General features: G+C 43.0%; 1 protein-coding gene across 8 annotated transcripts; it reads right to left on the bottom strand.

The window, feature by feature from the left end:
* Positions 1-7,440: 7,440 nt before the first annotated feature.
* Positions 7,441-16,139, bottom strand: TGIF1 (TGFB induced factor homeobox 1). 8 transcript variants are annotated; one of them, XM_070275581.1, is made up of 4 exons: positions 15,893-16,092; positions 15,033-15,358; positions 9,265-9,491; positions 7,441-8,495 (listed from the first exon to the last, which is right to left on the bottom strand). In XM_070275581.1, the coding sequence occupies exons 2-4, from the start codon at positions 15,046-15,048 to the stop codon at positions 7,920-7,922; spliced, it is 819 nt and encodes a 272-aa protein (XP_070131682.1). In that variant the 5' UTR covers positions 15,049-15,358; positions 15,893-16,092; the 3' UTR covers positions 7,441-7,919. The 8 variants fall into 8 exon arrangements, with proteins under 8 accessions (XP_070131682.1, XP_023503328.1, XP_070131683.1 ...); XM_023647560.2 differs by having other exon boundaries at positions 15,033-15,217; positions 15,470-16,082; XM_070275582.1 differs by having other exon boundaries at positions 15,033-15,217; positions 15,893-16,052.
* Between the last annotated feature and the right edge of the window lie 6,735 nt (positions 16,140-22,874).

The raw sequence follows: 22,874 nt of genomic DNA, 5'->3' as shown, positions 1-22,874 counted from the left end.
CTTGTAATTGAGTGTAAAAAGGATGAGAAGCCAATTAAAAAAAAAAGACTGGATGTTATCTGATCTATCACCCTTGAATACAAATAAGTCTTGGTAAGGGACGTTGCCATATGTTTGTAACTCAGAATTCCCAATCCATTGCCAAAGTCCCAATTAAGATCATCCAAACCCGTTATCTGAGGGCCATCTTCACGGATAGAATCTGTTGCATTAAGAAGCTGCTTTACTGATAAACAGAGTTCCTCTAAACTGAACTGTTTCTTCTGGTGACTTCCAGCATCAAGGCCAGCAGGCATTAATTTATGCATCCTCATAAATGCCATTGCAAATGAGCTTAAGAGCCCTGATTCTCCGCTTGCAGCGATTTGGGTTCCAAAGGATAACCCCCTGTAAGTGGAAGCAAGTTTAGCATTGTGACACCCAATATAATGATGGAAAACGCCCTTTAAGGAAAACACGCTGTTGTGTGAACCCAGTGGGCAGACGTAGAAACAGGAAGGCTGAGATTAGAGTCTGCTTTACAATTCTTTTGATGTTTCCCGAGCCAACTGGGGAAGCCAGGGTGCCTCTGAGAGAGCTGATCAAAGGTACCTCTGCAGGTTCAAATTAACACAGGGCTGGGGAATCAGGGCAGCACCTGCCTGCAAAGAGCAACACATTTCACCAAATAAAGTTAATCTTTTTGTCAAGCTTGGAGGTGGCAGTCCTTTGATAAAACTTACACAGGCTAAATTTATTCCTGTTGCGTCTTAGGTCCCTGGAGGCAAAATAATGCTCTGCCTCATTTTCTTTGCAAAGAGGTATTTATTTTAAAGTTGATTTTTGCTCGTGGTGTATACTATTTAAGACCTCTGGCTCTAATCAACATATTGCCTTGTTTCAGAAAAAGTGGATGTTTTGGGGTTGGAGAAGGGAAGAGTGGGAAGGCATTGTCATAAATCTTCACTTTCCTTTTAAAACTGCTAGCGTTATACGAGGAAACTATGCTTTTGTCCCTGAGTAGTCCCTCATCTGTATTTGGGGAAATACAACTTAAAAGACATTTTTTTTTTTTTTTTGAGGAAGATTAGCCTTGAGCTAACATCCGCCTGCCACCAATCCTCTTTTTGCTGAGGAAGATTGGCCCTGAGCTGACATCTGTGCCCACCTTCCTCTATTTTATATGTGGGATGTGTGCCACAGCACGGCTTGATAAGCAGTGCATAGGTCCCCGCCCAGAATCCAAACAGGGAAACCCGGGCTGCGGAAGTGGAGCACGAGAACTTAACCACTATGGCCACCAGGCACCGGCCCCTTAAAAGACAATTTTTGCACAGAGGAAATTGAAAGGAGTAGCACAGAGTGACTATAGACACTAGGATAAATCTAAAGATTCTCAGACTCAAAATACAAAGCAGAAATGCATTAAAAGCTAGTCGCCCAAGGTTGCAGGCTCAGAAAGCTGATACTTAGGGAAATGAAATACATTGAATAACAGATTAAGTGTTAAGACTTACACAGAGAAGCTACAAAGCAGATTTTTTGGCAAGGGAGAGTTCATTATTTCAGCTCCTGGCTAGTCATAAGATTTAGGAAACCAGGAGGATGTGTCAGATCCTGCAAGTGTCCATGAGAAGCAGCCACGGCCAAAGAGAAGTGGAATGGGGGCCGGGGTGAGTCTGATAGATAGCAGAAAAATAAGTTGAGGTACTTGGAAGATCAAACTTGTATATGAACATCTGCCAAAGCAACCATCACATTTTTACTGAACAGTAAGATAAAAATGGGACAGTTCCAAGTTGTTTCATTTCAGGCATAATGTGTGGAAAGAGTGTGAGCTTGAACGTGGGCTCTGTTTACAGCCAGTAAGCACAGACAAGTTGAACTTGCATGAGTTTCCATTTCCTCAGCAACACAATAGGAATAACACCTCTCATCAGGGTTGTGAAGACTAAACGAGGTATGCACATACAGGGTTCAGTCAATATAATAGTATACTAACAATGTAATATAAAATATTCAATAAATACTGTATCTTTTCCTTTCCAAATTAATCTAACATTTTTCATGTCAATACTGGATTTGCAAATGATACCAGAAACCAACATTGCAATTGGAAGAACTGTTGACTGGAGAATTTAAAATAAATGATGTTCCAGATTGTGAAGATTTACTATATATGTAGGCTAGAAAAAAGAAATGTTAACTAATGTACACATTGAGTGATTAAACCAAATTTCAAAACAAAAATCACTGGAAAGAACCTTAAAGCAACAAACCATTAATGATCAGATTAGGTAACAAGTCAAAAGGTAACAAGTGATTTTTCTTCAAGGCGTATGCTAAAAGTTAAATGACTATCTTTTGCTGTACTTTCTATTTATAGTCTCTATAAGCCTTATCCTCACATTAAAATTTGTACAGAAAGAATACATGCCTTTAGGGTATTGAAATATATATATATGTTAGTAACAATTTGAGACCAGATAGAAAAGCTGGATTTGTCCTAAGATCATACATTTGAGTAATCCACTCCAATGTGAACATGTTCAAGTTTTGGTAATTTTGTTTGTAAAGACAATCTTTCGGAATATTAAAAAAAATAACAAGCTGGTAAATCTTCCTAGGGTAACAATTTATCTTCTGAAATCCCTCTATACTTTCATTTTCCTTAGGTATCAGTGTTATTAGTGCTGTTAGTTAAATGTCCATCTATAAATATGTTCTCTCCAGGTCTGAGTAAATTCCCACCATGGGATTTGATTTCATTTGTCATCAACACAGTGCTTCAAAGGTTGTACGTTGGTGTCTATGAGTCATTTCATTCAAAAACCCTGTTTCCTTGGCATTTGGTGAAATCCTTGTACTACCTATTGTTATATTCATCACTTCATCATGCTTCCCTTATTTGTCAGCTCTCCTATTGTGACCATCAACTGTAAGTTACTGCTCTTTCTTCAGCCACAAACTATTTGTTGACTATTTTCTCTTTTCAGTCACGGAACCATAAAACTCATCTAAGATGGCAGTCTATTTTTAGCCAGAGGTCAAAACTTGACACATTCTCCTCTTAATGAGCTTAATGAGACCTAAAACCTGATCTGTGAACATTGCTTTTTACTCTCTGGCCAGTTTCCAGAGATAAACTTTATTTTTCAGTTTGATACAAACACACGTTTACCTTCCCGCACGGTTGAGTCTATTTGCTAGAGGTTTGGCTTTACATGTTGCATGGACTGTACGCATATTAACATGAGCCCAGTCTATATATATGTTAAACTCTAATTGGTAAGTTGACCTGGGTGATAATTCTACAGCAAATTAGGTATCTTTTACAAAAATTATCTAATGCCCCAACAAGAAGAGTGTGGAACCAGAAGGAACAATGGCTCATTTAAATTATTGTTGACAGCAGTGGTTCCCAAACTTGTCTATGCACCAGAATCACCAAGGGATCTTTTAAAAATTCCTAAACCCAAGCCACAGTTGTTTTTTGTGTGTGTGTTCCAGGTGATTCCAAGGTGCAGAAAAGTTTGAGAACTCCTGATTTAGAGTTTAAAAGTTAACTATAGTAAAATTCTAGTTTCTAGTAATGGTGAAATCACCACCATTTTCTTTTCAGGCTAACCTCCCTACAGGTAAGAATAATAAAGTGTGAACAAAAAATTAAACAAACAAAATGCTAACTGAGGCCTGGAGAGTGACCAAAAAGCAGGCAGAAACAGGATGGTTGTCTCCCTTAAAAGGGAACTTCGAGAGGTAAGCTGTGCAAGTTGTAGCTTGATGCCTGAGGGCACTCCTCATTCTTCAGAAGGCTAGGAGTGGCAGAAAGCTGCAGCCTTAGCGGCTTGAGGTATGAAGGACAGAGCTGGTGTTGGCAGAGCAAATGGAAAGTTAAGAGAGGAGTCTTGGAAAAGAGGGAGCTGCAGAAGAAGCAAACCTCAAACTCTGAATCTAAATTCTGTCCAAATCCTCAGTCTGCTGGTACAGGGAGATCCAGTGGGCCCAGTGAAAGGCAGCAGCTGCAAGTTGAAAGAACTGTTGAGAGATCTGAACTACTATCTACTATAGGGGAGACAGAGTTTGAAGTCTCAGTCTAGCCAAATAAACTCCCTGCCAGAACAAAAATTAATGCTCTTCAGAGAAATGTAGCAGAATCCAGAGTCATTATTAATGTATTATCCATAACATCCAGCAAACAGTGAAAAGGTCACTCAACAAGCAAAAAAATAACATGCCACTCTTACTGAAGCAAAATGTAGTCAAACCAACTCTGAATATGAGTGTTAATTTACAAATACTTTAAGGCAGCTTTTAAAACAGCTTATACTCATAATTAATAAATTGACGAGAGAATCTCAGCAGAGAAATAGGACTGATAAAAAAAGAACCAAACGGGAATTCTACCTGTGAAAAATACAATAACTGAAATGAAAACTCACTAGATGACTCAACAGCAGGTTACAAAGAGCAGGAGAGTTAGTAAATCGAAAATAAATTAATACAAATTTTTCAATCTGAAGAATAAAGAGAAATAAGACTGAAGAAAAACACAGCCTCAGAGATACATAGGACAATCTCAGGTGATCTAATATAAATCTACTAGAGTTCTAGAAAGAGAAGAGAAAGCAGAAAAAAATTTGAAGAATGGCCAAAATTCCCCAAATTTGGTAAAAGAACAAACCAAAACATAAACATACAGACAGATCCAAGAAGCTCAACAAACCCCAAGCAGGATAAATACAAAAAAATCCAATGCTGTGGGGCTGGCCCGGTGGATCAGCAGTTAAGTGCTCACGTTCCGCTTCGGCAGCCCGGGGTTTGCTGGTTCAGATCCCGGGTGTGGATATGGTGCTGCTTGGCAAGCCATGCTGTGGCAGGCATCCCACATATAGGGTGGAGGAAGATAGGCATGGATGTTAGCTCAGGGCCAGTCTTGCTCAGCAAAGAGAGGAGGATTGGCAGCAGATGTTAGCTCAGGGCCAACTGTCCTCAAAAAATATACAAATAAATAAAAATCCCATGCCTACACACATCATAGTCAAACTGCTGAAATTCAAAGATAAGAGAGCCAGAGAAAGACATTACATACAAGAGAACAATGATATAAATCATACTGACGTCTCATCACAAACAATGAAAGGCAGAAGACAGCAAATACCTTTAAAGTGATGAAAATAATGAAAAATTATCATCCCAGAATTCTATCTTTAGTGAAACTATCCTTCAAAGATGAAAGTAAAGTAAGTCACTTTCAATGACCAAAAACAAATGATTTGTCACCAGCAGGCTTGCACAATTCTCAAGGAAATTTTAAGTTGGAGAGAAATGATGTCATTCTGATTCACCAAAAGGAATGAAGAAAACTGGAAATGGTAAATATTTAGCAAATACAAAAGACTATACATATATTCTCTTTTCTCTTAAATTTTTAAAAGACACATGACAGTTTGAAACAAAAATTATAACACTGCACTGTTGGATTTATCAGGTGTGTAGCTATCATATATATGAAAAACAAAGGAAGAGAGGGGTGAATGGAAACATACTTTGCAAGGTTCTATATTTTGTATGAAGTTGTATAATACTAACCCCAAGTAGATTGTGGTATGTTAAAGATGTATATTGTAATCCCTAGAATAACCATTTTTTTAAAAATATAGTTCATAAACCAATAGAAAATTTAAAACAAAATACTAAAAATGTTCAATTAACCTGAAAGACAGGAAAAGAGAAACAGAGAGAAAAAAACTCAAATGGTAAACTAAATCCAAACATATCAAAAACTACATTAAATGTAAATCAATTATACACACCAAGTAAAAGGCAGAGATTATTAGGCTAGATCAAAAGACCCAACCATACTCTATCTAAAAAGGAAGAACTTTAAACACAAAAATACTAATAGGTTAAAAGCAAGCAAACGAAAAAAGACATACTATGGAAGTACTAAACATGTGCAAATACTAAGCATAAAAATCATTCCTATTTGGCTTCGATATGAGTAAGTAAATAGTTTTTTACATTTACCTTTCCAATTACCTTTACTGGTTTAAAAAAAAATGGTTCACATTTATTATAGTTGTTATTATCAACCAGGATTTATATCAACCTCCAGAGGGGGAAAACATCAAATGAAAATAGGCAATTTGGTTCTTTTTTTTTAACCTTCAAGTTTCATTTGACCCCTGACGTTTATTTTTCTTTTAAATCTCTCATGTGAATCCTTTTTTCCCCTCTTCTAGTGGTTAATAAAATGTCTTAACAAGGAAAGCCTTTCAGGATTTGCTGGTCTTCCTTATCCACACTCAGAATTTTGGCCTTTGATTTAGCTATTATAATAGAGCAAATAATGATTCTCAATCACTTTTATTTCATTTTTATTTATTTTGTTGTTTTTATAGACTATATTATTATTATTTCTTTTTTGCTTTATTTCTATTTCTGTGACCCTGGGGAGGCTGATGTGCCTTCAAAGCTGCACCCAGCACAGGCTACAGCACCACACCTTTTCCTCACTTCTTTACCTCTTGGTTGTCCTTGTCAGTTTTCTTCCACTGACAAAGTCTGAGTTTAGCTTTTTCCACAGCAGGGACTTTCTAAACAGGGTTTCAATTGGCATTCTTCTTCTATATTCTTTAAACAATGCTGAAGCTCTGATGCAGGACATGACTATAATAACAAAGAAACCTCATACTAAGCAGGACTATAAAGAATGATTTTGTGGCATGTGACAAATCTGCTCAACCATATAAATGAAAGGAACACCATCAACTCCCTTCTGGCCATCCATCCTGCTTTCCTAAGTAATTGTTTATCCCAACAAATTCCACTTGTGTATGGCACCATTTTTCACAAACTGTCACTCTAGAAAATAAACCTAATAAATTAATTCCACGGTAGACAGAACCCCACTATTTTAATCACTTCAGAAAATGCTTTAAGATCTTTTCAAAAAGGTGATTTCTGTATAAATTTACATTGTTTTTGAAGGTAAAGGTTTTACCTAACTGTACCATTGAACAAAAGTTATTTTAAAGGGTAATGTGAAAGAGGGGCAATACTAAGAGATTGCTTGGGTTGCTGTTTACTTCTGAAAACTTAAGACATAATCAGGTGCTTCAAGACCTTTCTTTTAAGACTGGCCATGTCTCAAAACATGCAGGACAGATGACCAAGGGATTCAGTGGTTAGCTAAACACTGATGGAATGATTCAATTCAATTTGTCGTGCAGTTTTAAGTAAAGATTTAAGGGCCTGCTATGCCTCCTATCAAGAGTAAATATCACACATCCTGTTTATACATACTGGCTTGTTGTCCACAGTTCTTCAAAGAGCTGGTGACACTCCCCCCAACTCACACTCCACCCTACCCCCCAACTTCCTGCTCATTGGGGTGCTCTATTCCTACTCATTGTTAAGAAGTGCCTTCCCTCAACAAAATACTCTGCATTACAGTAATTTTTAAAGAAAATATTTTATTACGCCATGAAAAAAAATGTATCAATCAACTAGATTCATACTTGTTTGAAAAAAATTGAAAATTTATTAATTAGACAGTATGTGGGCATCCTGTTCCACATGGGAATGAGAAGATGCTATAGGTTCTCTAAGTATTGCACAGTCTGAAAAAAACAACAAAAAAAGGGAAGGGGAGAAAAAAAAAAAAATCACATGATCTTGGGAACCATCTCACATTATGAATAATCTACCAAGAAACATTTAAAAAAGAAAACCCTTTGTTTCTACAGTAGCTTTGAGTTTATAGTTCTTGGAATGACTGTATTCCATTGAAGACATCTCAGTAACAGGAAGCTTCATTTGAGCAATCCCATGTGCAAATATTAATAAAAAAATATATAAAATAATGCAATTCATCTCTTGCCATCACCCCGGCAATCATAACATCATTTTTGAGAACTGTTTTGCTTGAAAAAGGGTTAAGCCGTAAGTTTTGCCTGAAGCTCCATCTCTGCAGCCCGTTTGAGTGCAACATCTACTAGAAGCTGAAATCCACTAAAATCCTGGTTGAGGTCCGGTGGAGTAGGGGGAGGAGTGTTGAAAAGACCACTCTGTGTATTTGTACTTGGTCCAGATTTACATGTGTCCTCTGGGTACATGAGGGAGGTATCCGTAAAGCTGCTGGCTGCTATCTGCTGTATATCTGTGTTTTGTCCCACACCAACTGGCTGGCAGAGAGAGAAAGGCACATCTTTCAATGCAGTCACAGTGGTATGACAGATCACTGACGGACGAGGCAAAATTGATCCTGGGGATGACGGCTTAGGTGACAGTGGCCTTCCCAGGGCTGGGTTTGGTCCGGCTGTACAGGAATGAAATGCGCTCTCCTCGAGAGCTGGCATGAAGTTTTTGATGCCCATTGCTGACTCCACAGAGCTCGCTTCAGAAATCTTGGCCCCACGGCGGGAAATTGTGAACTGATTTGGATCTTTGCCGTCCTTTCTCAGCATGTCTGGGAGGAGCCTGCGGCGGGCGTTGATGAACCAGTTACAGACCTGAAATCGTATGAGTATGTTTTAACACTCAGCAAACACATTTTGAGAACCTTCTACGGGTGCCTAATTAATCTCTCTCTTTGCATTAAGGAAGGCATGAAAGGGCTTATCAGAACTCAGTTATTTCAAGGCATAGCCAAGAAAGAGAGCTGTTTTCCATCATAAACCTCCTCCTCTTCTAATACAAATTCTCTTTTTTGTCTCATGATTCTTAAACCTTTTCAGGAGGAAGAAAAAGGTATAAATTCTCAAATGTCTGAAAATGATTTTAGGGAGGGAATTTCACCTTTTAACTCTCCACCATATTAACCTATTACCCACTGCCCCAGCATTTAAGTTAATCAACTACAGGAAAACCTTTCCTGTATGAAAAGGGCCACTCCTCCCAGTTAGTGATTTTTCCCAGTTCAAATGACTGTGTCAACAGACATAACATGAATTACCTCACTGAAGTCTGTTCTTGTTTAAATATCAAACCAGTTTCCTGGACAATAGAGTAAGAGTTAACCTCCTTTTTATGTGTGTTACATAAAGGAAGGCTCTTTTGGGCATTAAAGGAAATGCTATTTGACAGGTGCCTGTTAAGTCTTTCTGTTTCTCTAAATAGCCAGTTATTAGCTTTTAGCCCTATTAAGTTTACAACAAAAAGATATTCCTTTTTTTTTGAATGAGGAGGTGCTTAATGACTTGACATAGGAATGCTATAAAATAACTTTGAAAAAAAAAAAAAGCAACCCACGTGCATACACCTCACGTTCTTTTTCCTTACTTGTAGTGTAGATAGGTGTGTTTGTTGGGACAGTAATGCTTTTTCTTGCTCTGATGGGTAGGCGTTGTATCGGTGCTCATACAGCCAATCGCGGAGAATCTGAACAGATTCCTTGGGCAGGTTGCCCCTTCGCCTTCTCTTGCCTGAGCCAGCAGAAGAGGAAAGGTCCAGGGGGATGTCCATGCTGTCATCATCCTCAGTCTCACTGCCGGATGCTGCAACAACACCTAGGAAAGGATAAAGGCCAGCCGTCAACCTCTTTTATCAGCAGAGCACCTTACTGCAAAGCTGCTTTCTTGTGACCATTCAGCGTAACTGTGTTTTCTTAACTACTGAGAGCCAGGAGAAGCACAAGTGTTTTAGTCCTCAAATACCAAAGCACATGTTAAGTCTCAAGAGTAATTTGACTGGCAGCACATTCTAGATTCTCAACCAATTGTCAGAAGCCCTTTTGTACCCACTTTCTTATAGGATTTAACCGCTCACATTCCTTTCCAATGATGCTCAGAAAAAGTCTTTCGTGTAACCCAGCAGAGACAAAGCAGCACCCAGTGTGAAAAGCTTGCCACATGCAACAGGAAAGGTGTTAGACACAACGTGTCCCACAATCTTCTCTTTGAGGTCATTGCTAACCAGGAAAAACAATCTCATGAGGATCCCAGTGGACATTTTAAATGCTATTCTTCCTCCTCCTTTCGCTGAAGAGTTGAAATAAAAGGGAAGATTTGTACATTGTTTTCACTGATAGAAGGAGGGAAAATTACACACTTATCCCAGTCAGTTATTTTAAACATAAAATGCACGTCAAAATTTTCTACCAATTCCATGGTCCAGTTCTTCTTCATTTCTACCTACACTTATTCAAAACCAGACACCTACTTTTAATGGACAGTAGTCGTCACTTTTTACAAAATACAAACAACCACTGAAGTTTTCAGTTTTGTTACACAAAAATATTTTTCTACCATTAGTACTTTATTAAGAGGTCAAAAGATGCCTAATAGGGATTTTTTAAAAATTTCCTTAAGTTTCAACTGCTAGTTTAATCCGAACCTAGAATACTACATATCAATAAGCAGAGCTCAGTCTTAAATTATTACATGACAAAGAAAGTGAATATGCAACTCCCAGATGAAGCTCTCCTTTGTCTCTAAGTATTTTAATCCAATCAGAAATTTTAAGAATTCACAAGCCATGGAGAACATTTAAATCACAGACAGGCTGGGTTCGACAAAAATTCAGACCTGGCCCTTTTAGACATTTAAACATAATTTCAAACTTTAAAAAATTTAAATACCAAGTGCTGTTAACTCTCTATGCTTTCAAAACTTCAAGAGGCAACTCTGAACGACTAAAGAAATACATTCTTTTTAAAGAGAATCTAGAATTTTAAATATATAAATGAATTACAAACTATGGCATGCTTGAAAATACCAGTATTTCTACACAAAGGAAGTTAATTAAAATAACAGGAAATTTAAAGGTATGCATTCTTAACTTTCTTGACGCAACCTTAACTGAGTGGTTTACTCTGATAGGAAATACAAAGAATATTCCTCATAGAGATAAACCATTCAAGGTAATTTTAAGGAAAAAATTTAAACCCCATCCTTTTAATGCGTTTTAACACAATGAAACTCAAAAAGCTATTCATTCAGAGGTTTGTTGATGAGCTTATCTCACCAGTTAGTTGAGCCTTACTTTACTTGGTGACACATTTTTAGTTTTAGACTCCAGGGGGCAGAAGGTGCCAGAGGGAGTGTCCACAGGAAAGGCAGAGCCTTCCAAAGACAAAATAAAGCAAGTTCTAACAAAAGAGGAGGATGATCTTGCAAATTCACTTTAGCTCAAGACTTAACAAACAGCCACCAATAAACAGGACAAGAATCCTAAGTTTTAACTGCCACATATTTGCTGTTTCCTTTCCCTCAAGATTTCAAACTGCTAAAAAAAATTAAAAAGAGGCACATTTAAAACCGAAACTGCTCTCACTACTGAGAAGATGGAAAACTTTATAAAACCCATACTGAGATTTGGGTGAAAGAGCTATTAATAAAAAAACCTTAAGAAATTATGAGTGAGTTCCTGTTTTACATTTGCTTTGATAAATAAAGAAACCTAACTTTTAAAGACGTGTCAAATAATTGAATGACTAAAGCAATTTGAATAAAGCAATTGGTTTAAACTCTTCTGAAAAGCCAGACATTATTCTCAAGGCTATCATCCCCCTCCTTTTTCTTAATCTAGAAAAAGTGTGAACATTTGCTCCTTGAACAGTGAATTCCCAACTATAAATTGATAATAACCAAGAGTTTGAAACAACAAAAAACCCCCGAAGCCTGCCCTTTGATCTGCTTACTTCGTTTGACAAGAAGCCTGGTCTCTCAGAATAGGTTAGTGACACACAAAAGCAGGTTTCAGTTAAGCAACACCGAACTGCAATGTGACTTTACTCTCTTCTCAGTTCATTTAAATAAATGAATGCCAGGCCACCAGACCTCTTAACAAATATTTCCAATATGGGCACAAAAGCTGAAGTAACAGGAAGTTAAGACTTCGGCTCCTTGGCCACACCAGCTGGTGTTTCACTGCAGCAAACCACGTTTGCTGCTGTCAGGACTGTTTTCATTAAAACTCTCCCTTTGGATTGTGGCTCAACTTGGAAAAACAAAAAGACTTTTCCACGTTACTCATTTCCTATTGTAACAGAGCTTTTGAAAAGTTTCCCGTTACGACTTGTTTCCAAAGGTCTTGCTTTGCTTACACTTGAAAAATGTGGTGGTGGTGGTGGGGGGGGGGGTGGTAAATCACAAGCCTCTTCTACTCCATCCACATACAAGGAAATGTTGTTTAGAAAGCCACAAGATGGCTTATGGATCCCACAGCTCTAAAAAGCAACCTTTTCTTTTCTGAATACGAACTGGGGGAGCGGGAGGGGCCGCGGGGGAGGGCCAGAGCAGATATGGGTTGTGAAGTTGGACTTTAAAAAAAAAGTCTAAGAGGCTAGACAAGGATCTAGAAATAAGAATAATCGAAGGAAAAGTTTAAGTACACAGTTAGGAAAAAGCAAACTTAACCTAACAAGCTTCCTGATCAGAATATCTCAGGAGAAAACAGGAATCTTAAAATCCCAGGCACCAAATGCAGGGTGCGCTTGGCTGGACGCAGGCACAGAGCACTTCTAAAGCCAGAATTCCACACTGTCAGGAACCAGGGGCAGAGACACTTAGGGGATTTTCCTCAGCGAATCTTCTTTCTGCTTGTTTTAGAGCCAGTCTGGGAGAGCTTTTGTGGCATCCTCAGCTTTCTGATGCGACACTATTATCACAAACCAGTCTCACCCAGTCCCAGCCTCTGCGATTGAGTTTAAGGTGCTTTTGTTTTCAAGAAATTTGAAAAGATTTTCACAGACTTTTATAAAACAGACAATAGTCCAAGTCCACAAGCCAGACGGGGCAGATTTCTTCCCGAGTCCTCGCAGAGCCGACCCGGAACGCCGGCCCCTCCAAGGTAGTTTTAGGAAGGGGTTGGGGGGCGGGGGCGGGCAGGACGGAGGAGGTGAGAGAGGGAGGAGCCCGGAGGGAGGGGAGCCCGGAGGGAGGACAGCCAGGGAGCTTTTGTTCTGGCGAGTTCCTCGGCCTTAACTGAAATCGGCCCCTCCGACGGTACGAGTTAGCTCAAACAGAGGACTTCAAGAGTTTCAGATTACAAGAAACTAGAAACGATGCCGTTAATCTCAGCGTTCGGAGGGGCCTGCCCACCCCCAGAGGATTTGCCAGGAAAACCTAAAAAGGGAAAGAAACCCGGGCAACCTCAGCAGTATCCGCTCCCCCGCACGAGCTCTGAACCAGTCGCAAAGTTTCCCCTCCAACACGTCACCTTTCATTGTTTCCATGAGTTGGCGCTCAGTAGCAGGACCTTGTGCGCCCGGGGCTGCTGACCCCGACTATTCCCACCCCATGGCCGAGGGTCCAAGCCGCGTTCCTCTGCTGGGGGGAGAGGGCGTCGGGGGATGGGGGGACCCCCGAGGTACTGGCGGGTGGGGGGGGGGAGGACCGAAGGACAGGCGAGGGGCACCAGTGCCGGGGAGGGGGGCTTCGAGGGGTACCCAAGAGTGCCAGGGGGGCGCCGGGCGGTGGGGAGGGAAGTTGGGGAAGGGTACCCGAGGGTCTGGGTGAGGAGGACCCGGGAGTGAGGAGGGGCAAGTGGAGGATACCAGGGAGCTTAACCAACGCCTCCCCCACCAAAGCCCGAACAATGAGGGGGAGCCCGCCCCCGGTGGAAGCCCAGCTTTCCTTCCGGCTCGCAAAACCCACTCTTCAAAAACACCATCCCCGGTTATCCCACTCAGTTCCACCATGAGAGAGAACGCCTTCCAGTAAGGATCGAGACCTGTCAGTCCTTGCCGAGTTGACACAGCCTTCCAGAGGCCACCCTGGGCGCTCCCCGCGCGCGTTTTGTGACTCATCGAGCCCAGTTAAATGTCCAAACCTCTAAGCTCCCACGTTCTCACTGTGTCCCTTTGGGAGGGGACGCAGGGAGTTCCACCACCAACTACTACGAAGGCCCCGGGTCTGGACGTTTCATTTTACTCTCGCTGGGAAAGCAAGAGGTGAGAAGCTCCGCGTGTTTCTAGGTTGGCCAAAATCAAAGGGAACTCCAAGGTAAAAACAGAGCCGAGGGGACCCACTGTTCTACTGTCTGCGCTGGACGCGTCTGAAAGAATGCGGAGTTACAGCAACTCGGGCCGCTCCTGGGCATGCGCAGCAGCGCCGCCCCCTCCCCCGCGCTGGCTTCCCCGAGCGATTAACTTCTGTTTTGAACCACTCCACAGAAATCACAACAGAAAAGCCAACTAGGGCTCACCACGGAACATTCGGGGTACCTCCCCGTCGGGGACTCAAAAGTTCACTTCAAAAGGGAGTTAACATTCTTTGACCTTTCGTGGTGGTGGTTTTTTTTCTTTCTGTGTATTTTGTTTTTAGACCAGACTGATGGCAAGTTTTAGTTGTAAGGCTTCCAGAACGCTTCGTGGAAACAATGACAGACTCACTCTTTGCACTTACAACCAGGCCTGCTTGTCACACTTGGGCTCGTCCTGACTGCACGCCGCTCTAAGCTGATTGCCCTCAGTCCTAACTCCTCATCTTGCCCCAAATCCATCGTGGGAAAACTTTTAGAGGCAGGGAATTTTTTAAAGTCTAGCTTTCAAAGCTACCGACACCCGAGGGCGATTTGGGGTCCAGAGTCGCATTCCTTCGATTGTGAAAATACCCCATTCCTAGAGAAGAGGGTGCCCTGGCCCAGCTGGGAGTGAGTGGGAGTCCAGGAGCCCAACTTTCAGACAAAGGCGCCGCGGCACCGCTGTCCCAGCCGCCCCGGGTTCCGACGGGGAAAAGCGGGGCGGGGGTCCCCGGACCCCACACCCCCCGCCCGCGGGAAAGAGCGAGAAGCCACGCGGCGGCTTGGCGGAGCGTGGGGTGTCGGCTGAGACAATGAAACTTGGAGGCGCACAAACAAGCGTGTTTCTTGACAACGTGCCAGCAGCATGGAGAGGCCCGTCTCCCCACAGCAGCCCCTCGTGTTGTGTCTAGAAGGGAAACAGCAACTGCCATTTCAGACGCAGCCTCAACAAAGAGGGCGGCCGGGGCTCCAGCCAGAGAGCCCTCGGGCAGAAAAGTCCCCAGGGCACTCTCGCCCCCAGCCCGGCGCGGCGAGCACGTTTCCCGGGACTCGCGCCCGCGGCGCGCACAGCCCCGGCGCCTTACCTCTCTTGCTTTTCATCCTGGAGCTCCCCTTCCAGCGCGGGGCAATGCTGGGGTCTCGAGGGGCCAGGAGCGGCGGCCGAGGGGGCGAGCGATCGTCCTCCTTCCCGGCCAACTCTCCCGTAACTTGTAGGACGCGCTCCAGCCGTTATTGCTAAACAAGGCGCTCGGATCCCAGGAGCCGGCTCCTTGGGTGGAATTCAAGTGACACTTGGACTTCCTCCTGCCGGGATCTTTTGGCAGCCGGCCGGGGGGCTCTCGGTCGCCCAACTCACTCCCCTCCCCACTCCACTCCTTTGTTCCCCGCTCCTGCTCGGCGCACCTCGGCGCTGTCAGAGTGAGAGAGGCGAGGAGGGAAGGTACAGGAGGTCCTGCCTCCGCCCCCAGCCGCCCGCCCCGTCCCCCGCCCGCCCCGCCGCTCCTCCGCCCCTCCCCCGCACCTTCCAGCCCGGGAGGACGGCACCGAGCGCCGCGGCCGCGCCGCCTCACTTCGCGCCTCCGGGGCCGCTGTCACCCGTCCCCGTCGGGGCAGCGGAGCCCAGACACCAGATCCTTCCCCTCAGCTGCGCGCACGCCGCCCGCATCCCTCGCTCGGCGGTGGCCACACCAGCCGAGCGCCCGGGTTGCTCCCTCGGGCCTTTCTTCCCAGGGCTGGCGAGGGTGCGTTTGGTTAGGAAATTGCAACACGGAAAAAAGGCCGCCCCCTCCTTCTCCTCCTCCACCCCAGGGAAGAAAAGGCTCCCTTCTCGTTTTTGACAGCTGCCCCAAACTTCACCGTCCCCGCTCTAGCCGCAGGAGAAGACAGCGGCTTCTGACTCAAGGGGCGGGGCACCGTAGGAAAAGTATTCCGGACAAGAACCAACTTCTTCCAGAATGCGCGGCTGCCATTGACACGCGGGCGCGGCGCGTCCCACCCTTCTCCTCGCGGGGCTCTTCCTCCAACAGCGACAGTGGGGAGGGGGGTCAGATGAGACACACACCCCAGGCGAACGTCTGTTCCCTCGGGCTAAAGCTGCGAGTTCCGGACTGGGTTGCAAGGCAGTTTCGAAATCTAACACGTTGCGGACACTTGTCATGCTCACATGCTCTTTAAAGTCTCTGCCTGAGGACAGCCCGGACGCGCGCCCGCCTGGGTGCGACTCGGCCTGACACCCCCACCCCAGACCGGGGCAGCTGCCGCCTTGATGGGGAGGGGGCTACTGCAGCCGGGCTACTCATCTGTTTGGGTAAACAGTCTACTTTTAGGACTTAAACTCCGCCAGGGGACCCCTTCTCCCCTCCAGTATTTCAAACAGAAACTAGCCATTAAGTAAACACGTGTTCCTGTTGGTTTATTTTGATCGAGAGTCACGAGGAGTCCAACATGAGTTCCTTGATGAAATTATCCTTTTAAAACACCGGATGCTGTTTGGCTGATTTCAAGAAATGCATGCCCCCTCCCCGCCCTCTCCTCCGGGTCTACTTTTCGCGTGTGTCTGTCTCGTTGTTTTCAAGTAAATGAACTGTCACACGCCACAGTAAGACTTTCCCCAGCACTTAAAAAAAAAAAAAAAAACCAATCGTAAATAAGCCTAGCGGAGACGTCAGCGCCCGAGTCTGCCTCCAGTTTCGGCTCTGTGCTGTTTTTGTTTTCTAACCTCGATGGAGAACCCGGCAAGAGAAGCTCCGTGGAAATAAGGTTAAGCCCGAGGAGAACTGAGGCAGCCAAACCATGACTGACTAGACTTTGGAGCCTCTGTTTTAGAATTACACCGAAAATTAAAGCCAGCCTCCCACCCACTCACCCTCCCAAAAAAAGACACCCCCGCCCCGAGAGTGAATTAAGGCCAGAGTTTACAAAGCTTGGGTGGTTTTTCCAATTACAGGACTTAAAATGAATAAACAAGGAAAAAGGCGTCACTCTAAGAAGGCAGCAACCTTACGATTTTTTTTTCTTCTGTGGTTTGCCGACTGCTCGGCACCTAAGAGAACACACATCTAAAACGGCCAAGGGGGAAAACATGCTCCTGGGGGAAACCACCAGCCTGGAAGCCACCCTGCAACTTGCTGGAGCGCAGTTCCTTCCCCGGGCCTGGCTGGAGATGAATCAGCTGCTGCGCCCGAGTGCGGGACAGATGTGGGGCGGGGAGAGGGTGGGGGGCCGCCCGTTAGAGGGCCGCCAAGTTCTTGCATTTGAAGGGTTGTTTGTGGCTGGGATTGGTGGTTCAGATCCGTTGGGGAACGCGAGAGGAGGGAGGAGAGACGCAGGGAGGAGGAGCCGGGACGGCCGACGCTGCGGCCCGGCGGCCTGAGTGGCAGGAGCCTCGTCTGGAACCGGGCGGTTACTGGGGAGACGCTTTGTTTGCTAACTTCGAAAGCGGCTTCGGCTGCCTCGGCTGCTTTCGAAGCCACTCAGCAGAACACGCATTCGGGTCTGCTTAACCCTCCCCTTGCCCACTTTCAGCCGCTCGAGACCAAAATGTTTCCTTCTTCCGCGTGGTTATCCTTGGCCATGCGGTAGCTCATTATGTACACAAAGGTATCTTTTTCTTCGTCTGCGTGAACTTGGCTAATTACTGCGATTCTCAGGCAACCGAGATGGAAAGCGAGAATTGAAGGGAGCTCGTAGCTAGAAAACAAACTTTACAGGGCAAGGGGGAGGGGCGCAGGGAATTAAAAACCTCTTTCACATTGTGAGGAGAAAAAGTCGAACTTTAAATGCTCTTGCTGAAGGTCTGGCTTGATGTGGCCAATGCTCTCACCTTTCGCTCGAGCGAAGCATGTCGAAGCCGTTATTAAAAGCTGGCGAGATGCTCAAGAGAGGAACAGCAGCACTATTGTGTGTGATGGCTCCACTGGGGGATTGTCCCCGCCACCCACCCCTCTCAAGGCTTGTCCCAAACTTGTTTGGAGCTTTGGGTTGTTGGTGCATCCTGGGAAGAAAGTGCCTGGAGTTTGCATAACACAGGCAAGGAAAACAACCCAAAAGAGTGGGCTCGAAAAACCTGCAATTGCTTAGGATATTTTTTGTTTATTTCCTTTTCTCGAGGTGGAAAAACAAGTTTCAGTTCTGGCTCTGTCAGTCCCTTAATATCCCAGGCAGGGCCTCTCTGTACAACTGATTCAAAGACTTTTAAGATTCTCTCCAGTGCTAAAAAAAATTATATGGATTCACATTTGCTATATATTATTTGCTGAATTCATATGAATGTTAATTAAACTGAAAAGAGTAAAAAGTGAGACGGTACTTGGTGCTAGGAAAGGCTGCTGACACACGTTTTTTCCCATTACATTTTCCCCCAGGCACTCATAGTTGCATTTGGTGTCTTATCTTCTGAAGCTGCCTCAAGGCCAAGAAAAGAAACAGTTGTCTAAGTTCCTGTTAACAGCCTACAAACTCTTCAAAAGCAAAAACTCAAGAATAAATTTAGAAAGGCAAATAAACTAGAAAAGTGTATCAGTGCATACAGTTATTTATTTATTTTTTAAAGATTTTATTTTTCCTTTTTCTCCCCAAATCCCCCCAGTACGTAATTGTGTATTTTTAGTTGTGGGTCCTTCTAGTTGTGGCGTGTTGGATGCTGCCTCAGCGTGGCCTGATGAGCGGTGCCATGTTGGCGCCCAGGATTCTAACTGGCAAAACCCTGGGCTGGTGAAGCAGAGCCTGAGAACTGAACCACTCAGCCACAGGGTCAGCCCACATACAGTTATTATTATTATTTTGATACTAAGTCCATCAAATGATTGGAGAATGTATTTATTTCATTCATCAACTCAACATCCATTGGTTAAAAGCATGAAGTCTGTCCCAGCCTGTCCTAGGTGGAGGAAGTGATAATGCCCACAGTCATTGGATCCTTTTTGCTTCTAGTCTCAGGGGGACAGATATTTTTATAAAATATGCAGACGGTGGGACTCTAAACACTGCACAGGGTTCTATAATCATCTCTTCACGTCTCAGGTCAGGGAGGCCCTGGCAGCTTAAAGAGAAACTAACCACTCTTCGCAAGGGCCTGGCGCTGGGCTACAACCATCTTCTGGAGATTTTATCAGCCCCATCAAGATTATTCTCCTCCTCCTGGTTTCATAAATAATGTAACTCCAGCTACTACTCCTTGGGTGTGTAATCACTTTTCTCCTAGCCTCCACTTCCCTTCCCCGAGTCCTTTTCCTCTGTGACTCAGTCCTCATTTTTCTTTACCTAGAGGGATTTGGATTCAAGGGGACAGAGCAAAAAGATAATTGTTGAGCACAGCCCCTTTATTCTCAACAGCATGTATCTATATTGTGCTTCACAGTTTGTGAAACACTTTTTAAATAATCTCATTTAATACTCAACCTAGGAGCTGGCCCCATGGCCGAGTGGTTAAGTTTGCGCGCTCCGCTGCAGGCGGCCCAGTGTTTCGTTTGTTCGAATCCTGGGCGCGGACATGGCACTGCTCATCTAAACCATGCTGAGGCAGCATGCCACAACTAGAAGAATGCACAACGAAGAATATACAACTATGTACGGCGGGGCTTTGGGGAGAAAAAGGAAAAAAATAAAGTCTTTTAAAAAAAAATACTCAACCTAGTAAAGTAAGTTATTTTTTTCCTAAAGTAAAAATAACAAATAACACATCCAAATATAACAAAGCTAAAAAACCAAGTGTTGGACATAGATTATGTGGCTCTAAATCTTAAGTGTTCCCTGTCATTCTTTCATGGAAGGTCAGGTGGATGTGGAAGGCAGTGTAGGCCAGAGACTAACCTTGGATTACAACACCAGGGCTTGCTGAACAGCGAGGGGTTGCTCTAAAATGTCTCTCTTCTCTGAAATCTGCCTGTAGTTTTACAAGAGGCTCTCTTTCAGTCTGCCTGTTTTTTGTGCTCCCACCCCACCCTGCATTTTTTAATTAAAAAAAAAAGAAGCTGTTCTCGAAAATTCAAGCAAGAAGAAATATACAGAGTGAAATATGAAAGACCTCTTCATTGCCCCTTTGACTCTCCACATGCACATATGTATACCACACGCAAATGTAAGGGATTTTTCGTTGTTGCTTGTTATTTTCAAGTCCCCTCTGCCTGGAATGGTCCCACACCACCGTCTGCATGTCTAGCTGTTTCTCACCAGTCAAAATTTGGCCTAAGTGTCACCATCTCAGAGGGGTTTTCTGTGACCACCTGACCTAAATTTAGGTGCTCCCACCACCACCATCTAGCTTAGGCTTTCTCAGCCATAGCCCTATTAACATTTGGGGCTGGGTGATTCTTTGTTGTGGGGGGTGTCCTGTGCATTGCAGAATGTTAGTGGCATTCCTGGCCACTACCCAGTGCTTGCCATTAACACCCACCCCCCCCAAGTTGTGACCAAAAAAAGGCTCCGGACATTGCCAGATGTCCTCCAGAGGAGAGGGAGATGCGGGGGGTTGGGGGGGGGGTCACCTCTGGTTGAGAACCACAGATGTAGGTTCTCAACCCTTTCTTTATTTCTTCCATAATACCACAATTTAAATTATTTTGCTTATTTGACTGTTAACTTGTTTATTTTCCTTTGACTCCCCCACTAAAATGTATGATCATTATTAAATGTTCATTCACTTAGCACAGTACCTCACACATCACAGATACCCAATAAATATTTATTAAACAAAATAACATGAAAGTGAGACTATAAGAATCATTAATAATAAGAATAAAATTATTTATTGTATATAGCATGCCAGGCAGTGTGCAAATACTTTACATATTTTATCTTGTTTATTCTTGAAAACAACTCTAAGAAGTACTCCTTATCATTATTTCCATGTGACAGATGAAGTTGTCGAAGTCTAGGGGAGTTAAACAATTTGTCCTGCTAGTCTGACTCCCGGTCAATGATCCAAACAACAATGATATTCTTCAGTTTGCTTTTTTCATTTATGTAAAAATTTCCTTAGTGCTGAGTATTTAAATAGTTTCCAATTAAATAGTTAACTAGGCACAAAAAGATAGTGCCATTATATTTAAAATATTTAACAATTGATGGAAGATGGGCACTATCCAGTTTGAAGGAGCTCATTCTGCTTGTAAACTGGAACACACTGACCCAGTGTGTCACAGAACGTCAGCTTATATGCAGATCTTTTGGGCTAGTTTGAGTATATTCGTAGGAGTTTCTAGAAGATGGAACAACTGGGTCAAATGTATGTGCATTCAAAATTTTCATAGATATTGCCAAATTGCCCTTCAAATCATATTACCTATTTAAAATCCTACCAAAGGTATCCTTGGTAACTAACACTGTATATTATCAATCAATTTCATATTTGTCAATTTCCTAAGCAAATAAATGACACCTAGTTGTTTTAAGGTTCACATTTCTGTGTTTGAGAAGGTAAGCACATTTTTGTGTAATTATTGGTCATTTTTATTTCTTCTTTTTACCTATCGATGACTTTTGCCAAATTTTCTACTGTATTGATTGTTTTTTCTGTTCTTTTTTTCTTCTCTTTTTAAAATGATAAATAAGAACCAATCTGTTTTTGTATTAGCTTAAAAGCTCATCGGACAAAGAACTAGAAGTGAACTAATATTGAGGAACTAGGGTTAAGTGGACCAATAATGAATGCAGGGAGACATTCATGATTTTTGCAAAACCAAACTTTTTTTGGAATAAGTGCCATATTTATGCAGTAAAAGTAAGACCTTCAGAATACTGTACCTGTTTTTAACTTATTCCCTTTCTCCTCTTTCCGGCAAAGGGTTAATCCTTCCACATGTTTCCATTTATCACCATTACCTCTTTCCAAAGCTGTAGCAGACCCATTTATAATAGCAATAAAACAATGAAATATCTGTGAAGAAAATTACCGAGAAATATGTGCACGTTTCATGAAGAAAACTTTAAAATCCTACTGAGGGACATAAAGGAAGACTTAAGTAAAATGGAAGGTAGGACTTATTCTTTCAGCCAGATTTAATAGTGAAAGAGCAAAGATGTTTATTTTCCCCAAATCAATCTTTAAATTCAAGTCAATTTCCATTAAAATACCAACAGAATTTTTAAAAAATTGCCAAAGTTCATCAAAATTAAACATCTTACAATAGCCAGAGACATTCTGCAAGAGAAGAATTGGGGATGGAGGAGGGTAGGGAAATCCCCTCCAAATCTTAAAGTATATTTTGAAATTGATAACGACTAACATGTAAAGGTTTTGTTCTGAGAATAAAGAGGAAACAAAGAACAATGAGACAGATTAGAATATGTCGGGAGATTCAGATTTTGACAAAGGTGGCTTTTTCAGATCAGGGATAAGCTGCATTGGGACAATTGATTACTTTTAGTCAGAAATAAAGTTGGATCTCTCTCTCACTTCTTTAACAAAAATAAAATTCATTCGAATTAAAGATTGAAATGTTAAAGTAATTAAAAATGCACCTATGTATGTTCTAGAACAGTGGTTCTCCAGATGGGGGGTGTGTGTGTCAGTTTCTCCCTGAGGACGTTGACCATGTCTGGAGGGAAAGGGATGCTACTGGCATCTAGTGGGTGGTGGCTAGGGATGCTGCTAACATTTTACCATGCACAGACCAGACCTCCACAACAAAAGCTATCCTGTCTGAAGTGTCAGGAGTGCTGCGGTTGACACAACCTGCTCTGGAAGAAGGCATGAATATGATCTTGGAGTGGGGAAGGCCTTTTTAATCAGGACACAAAACTGAGCAACGATAAAAGATGAATGTTTATAAACATTTCATTTCTTTTCTTTCTTTTTTGGTGAGGAAGATTGGTCCTGAGGAAACATCTGTGTCCATCTTCCTCTACTTTGTACAGGGGATGACACCACAGCATGGCTTGACAAGCGGAGAATAGATCCACGCCCAATATCTGAACCCGTGAACCCT

This window comes from Equus caballus, chromosome 8, assembly GCF_041296265.1.
Source record: "Equus caballus isolate H_3958 breed thoroughbred chromosome 8, TB-T2T, whole genome shotgun sequence".
NCBI lineage: Eukaryota > Metazoa > Chordata > Mammalia > Perissodactyla > Equidae > Equus > Equus caballus.
Note: the sequence above shows the minus strand (reverse complement) of the source record. Positions and strands in the feature narration are given on the sequence as shown.

Coding starts and splice junctions, on each gene's coding strand:
- TGIF1 (XM_005612786.4), bottom strand. CDS start 13,732: ATGAGTCACAAAACGCGCGCGGGGAGCGCCCAGGGTGGCCTCTGGAAG. Junction 9,492..13,656: donor AACTCGGCAAGGACTGACAG/GTCTCGATCCTT, acceptor ATCCTTTCCTAG/GTGTTGTTGCAGCATCCGGC. Junction 8,496..9,264: donor CACACCTATCTACACTACAA/GTAAGGAAAAAG, acceptor ATACGATTTCAG/GTCTGTAACTGGTTCATCAA.